Below are 8007 nucleotides of genomic sequence, written 5' to 3' on the forward strand. Positions count from 1 at the left end.
GGGGTCCAAATGGGATCTTGTGTAGGGCATGGCATGGTCAGTGGGGTCCCAGTGGCGAGCTGCAATATGGGGAAGATCTCCAAATTCATCTTAAATATCAAATGTGCGAGGATTGGTGGCTTTGGCTTCTCACCGAAGGAAGGAACAGGGAGGATGGAGAGGAGGGATGAGGATGAGGTGCACCCTGTGGGCACCCGTGTGTGGAGGCAGCCAGCAGCAATCAAGGCTTGGTGGCCGCCTCGCTCAAGGCTAAGCACACTCTTAACAAAATAAGTCAATTCACACTGAATAATTAAATAGAGAGCCTTCATAAGTATTGACTTAATGTGACAGCAAGTCTATACTGACTCAGGGTTTGCTTATGTAAACACAATCTCCTGTTCGGCTTAGTTAGCAGTTCAATGAAATAGAACAGTCCTTCAATTAAAATCAAATGATGCGTGTGTTTAATTCTTCCCTTCTCTTGCCGGGTAATGATAGGCTTTGGGCATAGGCAAGGGGATAAAAAAAAAAATAATCATTGAACTGCTCTTATCTGTGATGAATCAAAACGCAGCGTCCCAAAAATACATCTGGATGAACAAACTTCTTGCTTAGCGGCTCCCAGCTCAGCCCTGTGTCTCTCCATCCATCCTCAGTTCTCTTTTTCTCTTGTCAGCTCAGCTTTTCCTGCTCTGTAGTTTGGGGTTCTCCTGTTGGAGAAGTGAGCAGGGTGGGTGGAGGGGACCTGGGGTTTCTTTGTGTTCTGTTGGGCTTTGCATCTTGTAGCCTTGCGAGCATCTGCTGCCAGGGGTGAGACATGTTCCTGATGCACATCTCCGTGCTGGTGTCTATTAAAGCCATTTTTCCTTGGTCCCTGTAAATTGCCTGTGAAAAACACGTCTTGAGTAATCTCGGACGTTTTCTGCATGAAATATTCAAGAGCCTGATATCGTTTGCTTTGATGGATAGTGAGTTATCACCAGCGCAGGGCTCAGGTTTCTTACAGGCATGCGGTGATGGGAACAATTAGCACCCAATTAGGCACCTTGCATCTGTTGCGGGGAATTTTCTGCTTAGAAATTGCGATGTGCCAACAAGCAGAAAGAAAACCAACCATCAAAGCCCTCTGCTGTGCAGGTATCTTTGAATATCAGAGGGAGGTGTCGTGCTGGATTCCTGCACACAGCAACGCAGGCAGAGAGCAGTGGGACGGATGGGATCCCTGCAGCGGGGCACAATGAGCAGGGGATGAGGCACCACGAGTCCTGGGTGCTGAGTCCTGATGCTCCAGGATGGGTGCAGAAGGGCTGGAAAGAATCTAAAGATGAAAAAATGAAGGGTTGGCTTGGAGGGGTTTGTGTTTTTGGGGGGGATGTATGAGGGTCAGCTGGAGTTGGGCAGGGAAAAGCAGCAGCAAACCCTTGGCATCACCCACGTCCTCCTACCCCAGCCATCAAACGTTTTGTAGCTGCATCAAAGGGGAACAGCTTGGGAAGCCCAAGCTATGAAATCAGCGCTCAGGCTGGCTTGAGGATGCACAACTGTAGAAAATCACTGTTCTTGCTTCTCCCTTCTCCTCTCCTTCGTGTCCTCGTGGCTGCGCTCGCTCCTCCTGTGCTGACCCCCAGCACTTTGAGGCAGGGGCTGGCCGAGCCCACCTGCCACCCCGCGTAACAAGGCAGCCCTTGGCACAGACCCCTCTGTTTCTGCTCAGATGCACTTGGCTTCGGCTCCATCCCCCTTTCGCCTGGGCACTTAAAAGCAGAAATCTGAGAAGCCATGGGCTGCTTCCAGCAAGGTTTATTCCTGGCAGTTAGAGCCTCATCCACCGACTCCAAACTCATTGTATACAACGGAAAGAGTGACATCTGGCTTGGATATTCTGGAAAGATTACCAGCTGGCTTGTCATGTATTATGAAAAGAATAACATTTGCCTTAGAGGATGCTACAAGCCAGGAGCATGGCCCCAGGGATCAGCATGACAAATTTTTGTGGCACTCCGTGATGAACTTGCCACAGTTCTTTAAGAGAACTGACGTGCCTTCGCCTCTGATTTGGGGAGAGGAATGATGTTAGAAAATCTTATCTCCTGCAGAGCAGAGGGGGAGGCCAAAATCCTATGGGAGGGAGTAGGGATAGAGATTTGCTGCAGCGCAAAGCCTGTGTGGGCTTTCCCTTCTTCTCCATGTTGAAAATGGGAGCAAGACCCCAGCTTTTCCTATGCAGATGAGCAGACATCCCCACCTGCAAGGCTCAGAGGTGCAGTAGCACGATAGAAAGCACAGCAATGATAGCAGAACAGTGAGGTCCCAGGCTACAGCAAGCGAGGATTTGCTCAAATGAGGGCAGGGAAAGGGTGAATCCTGGCTCCAGCCCTTCGGGTCACTCAGTGCATTGCATTGCATGCACCTGAGCTCCCCTGGGTTGGCCCTGCCTTCCCACCAGGTGCTCCATCACTGCTTCAAGCCATGACCCAGCATTTCCACTACAGGTGCGCTGCTGCTATTTGTCAGCACTCCCCGTGTGCCATGAGGCAATGGGGCTGAATCTGCCCCCTCCTTCCCCTTAGTGCACTTGAGACCCACGGTGCTGAGAAGCGTTGGATAAACGCAAGGTATTTCTGCAGAGCCCTTCTGCCTCGTTCAATCACCGCTTCATTTGTTCCTCCATTTAATTTGATCAAAAACCTCCCGAAAACAAATCATTCCTATTTAAAAAACAACACAATTTCCAGCCTTCGCTTCCATCAGTTCTTATGGCTCCAGGCAGGTAGCGCGGGATGATTCAATCACTGCTTGGACAAAGATGACATTTAATTAAGAAGGAAGGGAAAGGAAGGAAGGAAATAATGTATGCCTCCTTCTTTCTATATGACGTGCGAGGAAAGGAACGGAGGAGATTTTCTCTTGTGAAACGTGAGGTCTCATCTCCGGTGTCAGCAAATCAGCAGTTCCTCCTTGTGATTGAGATCCAACGTGGGCCACAGCTCAGCCTCACGTCCATTCATTTGGTGCCCAAATCTGTGGGGAAAGCTCTGCGTCCATCTGTCTGCCCGCACTGTCCGTCCGTCCTCTCCTCCATCCTTCCCCTCCTCCTCGGCCCTCGCGCCGTTCATCCATCCCAAGCGTTGTGCTGAGGCTGAATGCACACCGTGGGATTTTATTTCATTTCTTCTGGTGTGGATTTGGTTCTGTCAGCAATGCTGGGGGACCGATACACCCAAATACAACCACGTTTCCATCCTCCCTGATGTCTGCACTTCCACAAGTGGAGGAGGGCAGTAGGCACATAGGGCAGTAGGCACATAGGGCAGTAGGCACGGGGGCCCATCCCTCTCCTGGGTTTTCTGCTTTGTTGTTTTCCCGTCTCAGTCCCAAAAGGGGAAAAAAAATATGTCTCTCAACCTTTAATTGCACTCTAAGCTTTCACGTTTTAATGGGAGATGAAAACAAGTAGTCAGATTTTACAGTCATGTAATGATGCTGGGAGCAGCATGATGAGACGGCGACGTTGATGGGATGTTGGCAGCGTGGTGAGGGGAGGGGAATGGGAAGCAGCAACGGATGGAGATGAGTGTCCCGTGCTCAAGGCTTCGTGCAACTGCTGAGCCTCCAGCTCTCCTCTATCTCTCCTCTATCCCATTTATTTTTATTTTTTACTCTTAAGATTTTGCTCCCTCATTGCAGAAGCGTGAAATCCTGTTTCCTCTCTCTGCACTCTGCCCCCAGGTCCCGACTGGCTGATTTCCACGCCAACTGCCAGGCCTCCTTCCAGTCACTGACCAGCTGCCCTGGGGACAACTACCAGGCGTGCCTGGGCTCCTACACAGGGCTCATTGGTGAGTGCTGTGATGGGTGGGAGAGAGCTCCCTCCAGCCACAACCCCTCCCTGAGCCTTCATTTCCTCTTCCTCATCCGGTGCAGGTTTTGATATGACGCCCAACTACGTGGACGCCAGCACCACCAGCATCACCATCTCGCCCTGGTGCTCCTGCAAGGGCAGTGGTAACCTGGAGGAAGAGTGTGAGAAGTTCCTGAGGGACTTCACTGAGAACCCCTGTCTCCGTAAGGCTCTCCCCCATCCATCCCACCCCATCCCATCCCATCCCATCCCATCCCATCCCATCTCCATCCCCATCCCATCTCCATCTCCATCTCCATCCCCATCCCATCCCATCCCATTCCTAAGTCCACATGTCAACACCTTCTCCTGCCCTCAGGAAATGCCATCCAAGCCTTTGGCAACGGCACTGATGTCAACCTTTCCCCCAAGAACCCCTCACCTCCCATCACAGTGCCTCCCAAGATGGAGAAAAGCCCTGCCTTGCCTGATGACATCAACGACAGCAACACCATGTATGACACGAACATCATCACCACCTGCACCTCCATCCAGGTAGGAACTCTGCAGCTGACTGGTTGCGCTGATGCAGGGAATTGTAGAATCATTAAGGCCGGAAAAAACTGCTGGGATCAGCAAGTCCAACCATCAACCCATCACCACCATGCCCAGAGGATCACAGAATCGTTCAGGTTAGAAAGTCATCAAGTCAACTGTCAACCCATCATCACTGAGCCCACCAGCTCAGCTCAGCACTGGATGCGGTCTGGATGGGCTGTTGGTACCCCACGTGCGTGGCCACCACAGTCCTTCTCCGAGGGGCTCTGCAGCAGAGCCACTGCTGTGCCTGGTGAATGCTGTGCACACGGTCAGCATCGCCTTCACCCACACAGCATCACCCGTGGGCAGCCTCCGGTTAGATCCGTCGTGCTTGAGTAATCAGCTCTGCAGTTTTCTGGTTCATGGCTCTGTGAGACGATCGGCGGCTCCATTTCCCTGCCCCCTGGGTGCTGGGGGAAGGAAACTGGGAGCACTGGGGGCTGAGGTGCAAGAACAGGAGGATCTGTGCTCTACTCCGTGCTCAGGACCTGCTCTGAGCCCCACTTATGCCCTTGGCTTGGTCAGGATGAAAATCAATTATGCTCCATGTTATTTTGGGCAATCTGGAATAGGTGCGTTTTCTTGCATTTTGCTGCCTTGCTGCTTTGCTCTGGGGTGGGAGCAGGATGGGGACATTGCCTTCTACGTGGGAGGATTTGCAGCAGGGCATGGGCCTGGGGCTGAATGCATGCTTGCAGCTTTTGGTTGCAAAAAAAGAAAGTAATGAAGTGTGTAGCAAAGATCCCGAGCCACCTGGGGTGCAGCTCTGTGTGCACGAGCGTGCCCTGAGTCTCCTTTCTCTCCTCCAGGAGCACGGACAGAAGCTAAACAAGTCCAAAGAGCAGAGCCTGTGCTACTCAGAGGTAATTTTGGGCAGGGGAAGGGTTGGGAAGGGGGTCTGGTGCTGGGAGCTTCAGTTGTGTGGGGACCTGTCACCAGCAGATGGATGGGGACCCATGGACTCTTGTTAAGAAAGAAAAAAAAAGTGATGTGTCCCAAAACTGAATGCTTCCCCCCCAAATTCTGAGCGCGCTGCTGATCCGCGCTGTCCCCCATCCCAGACCCAGCTCACCACAGACACGATGCCAGACCAGAAGACCTTTGTGGACCAGAAGGCAGCCGGCAGCCGGCACCGTGCGGCCCGGATCCTTCCAGCTGTGCCCATCATGCTGCTGAAGCTGCTGCTATAGGGAAGATTGCCGCATCTCAGCGGGAGCGCTGGGCTCACCTCGGGCTCCAGACTGCAAGCGGAACACCAGCGATGCCCAAGGCCAGAAGGACCCTCACAGTGCTGGGAAACTTCGATGGTTTTCTTTTTCTTTTTCCTTTTTATTTTATTTTATTTTTTTTTTTGGCCTTTCTGTTCGTTTCATGGTGCGTTGGGGTTTCTACGCTCGAGCGCTCGCCCGGCACGACCCACCTGGGCACCCACAAAAGGGAACCGACGCGATCAACGGCACCGGGGATGGGAAAAAGGCACCGAGCGGAGCTCTGGGACAGGGGCTGCCTGCAGGGCCACCAACCCAGCGTGCTGCAGGGACCCGCTGGGGACGTGGGACGTTTGCGCATCGCCGCGGCACGGCGCTGCCACTGGGGCTCCTTTGGGCACAGGCTGAGCTCCGCCGCTCCACGTCGTCCCCGGGATCATTTCCTTTTCCTTTCCCCTTGGTTGGTGAGAGTTTTAAAATCAGAAAAGAAACCAATATTCAAACGGTGTGAGGTTGTCCTGATGTTTTCTATCTGCCACTCGGAGGGGAGAGATTTTCCTTTGTATTATTTTCCTTCGCTTTGTCTTCCCCTTTAATCCTTGTTTCCCATCTTCATTCCATCGGATTTGGTTGGAATGGGATCCAACCCCAGCAGCGGTTGGAATCCCACCTATGTTACTCAGTTCTCTTTTATATATACATATATAGCATATGTATATAGCACTCACCTATACCTACAGATACGTATGTAGATACATAACCATGTACATCTATGGCGTGGCTTCCTAAGATTTCCTTTCCTCTTTCTTTTCTAAAAAGGAAGCGCTCAAACGGGCGGCGGCTACAAAATGTATTATTGTAAAGTTTATTTTTTTTAAGCGATGTCTATAATGGAAATTAATAATAATAATAATAATAAAAAGAAGAAGAAAGAACCAAGAGGGAAAACAAAGCACCACCCCTAGGGGAGGAGGGGGTTCGCGTCCCATAGAGCATCCCAAGCCCTGGTGCTGTGCTGGGGGGATGCTCAGCTATAGGAAGGCACAGATTTGGGTCAGTCCCAACGTCTTGCAGCGCTGCAGACGAACTCCCTGGCTGTTTGGCTCTGGGAGATGAGCAAACAAGCAAACATTTCAAAGGAGCTGACACGTTTTTTGTTTTCTGTTTAAATGTGAAATAGCTTTGTTTCTGAAAGCACCTCTTCCCTTTGTGCTCCTTTTTTTCGCCCCCCCAGCGCCTTAAAGCCCAAAAGAAAGGTTGAAATCTGGGTCACACAAAACCTCGTGTTCCTCCTCCCCCCTTCCTCAATCAGAAGTCCTTTTCCCATCTTGGCGCCACGGAGCAGCAGCAGCACCAACCTGCAGGCAGCGGGGCTCCAAGGCTGCCCAGACCCCACTGCAAAAGGAGGGGCGAATATTCCCCACTGCAAAGCAGGGAACGAAAACACGTTTGATGTGCAAGTTGGCACGGGGAAAATAAACATGTCACGTCTCTCGCCGGAGCTGTGCTGCAAACCCAGGCTGCTCTTTAACATATTCTCTCCTCTAACAGCCAGGAAAATGACAGCTCTGAAATAGAGAGCCAGATGTGCTAAGCAGTTTGGCACCGGGGAAACATCAGAATGTCTTGGCTTGGGGGTGGGGTTGGGGGTGAGCCCAGCCAAAATGCGCCCTGGTTTGGGTATTTCTGCGGGAGGAACAGCGTGGTGATGCATGCAGGGAATGGCCTTGAGCTCCTCATGGCTCGAAACACCCCAGGCTTCTCTGCTTCTCCGCTGCTGAGAAAGCTCGGAAGGAAATCTCCCTTCTGATGCCCCCATTTGCCAAATGTTTCCCTATCCTGACCCCATATGTCACTCTGATGTTCCTATCTCCCCGCTCCCTGCAGCTCTTGGGTTCTCCATTGGCATCAGGGAGCATCCAGTGTGTGGCTGTGGGCATCGCAGGGGTTTTGGTGGAGCGCCCACAGGGAAAGCAGAGCAGAGCTTGGGGCTGCTCGGGTAGCTGTGCTGTGCTGGGTCCAAGGGGCAGACGTTGTGTTGCTGTGGGATGCTCACCTGTATGGGATCGATGGGACCTATGCATCCATGGGGTCTGTGGGATCGATGTGACCTATGTGACTGATGGGATCTGTGCAGTTTTGGGACCCATGAGACCTATGGGGTCTGTGCGCTTCTGGCATCTATGGATCTGTGAGATCTATGCGCCTGTGGGATCTATGGGACCCATGAGATCTGAGTTCTATGGGATCTATGGGCCCTATGAGTTCTATGGGATTTGTGGGACTCATGAGATCTATGAGATCTGTGGGATCTATGGGACCTATGAGTTCTATGGGATCTATGGGACCTATGAGATCTGTGGGATTTGTGGCACC

General features: G+C 52.0%; 1 protein-coding gene across 1 annotated transcript in view; it reads left to right on the forward strand.

The window, feature by feature from the left end:
• The window catches only part of LOC122188213 (GDNF family receptor alpha-2-like), a 19426-nt gene extending 12658 nt beyond the window's left edge, over positions 1-6768 (forward strand). Inside the window, 5 exon segments of the mRNA XM_042886339.1 lie at positions 3712-3821; positions 3907-4047; positions 4203-4378; positions 5233-5286; positions 5485-6768. Coding sequence (XP_042742273.1) covers positions 3712-3821; positions 3907-4047; positions 4203-4378; positions 5233-5286; positions 5485-5613 — 610 coding nt within the window. The 3' untranslated portion in view covers positions 5614-6768.
• The last annotated feature ends 1239 nt before the right edge of the window (positions 6769-8007 follow it).

Source organism: Lagopus leucura, unplaced genomic scaffold (assembly GCF_019238085.1).
Source record: "Lagopus leucura isolate 7727_CA_CO unplaced genomic scaffold, USGS_WTPT01 Super-Scaffold_100056, whole genome shotgun sequence".
NCBI classification, from domain to species: Eukaryota; Metazoa; Chordata; class Aves; order Galliformes; family Phasianidae; genus Lagopus; species Lagopus leucura.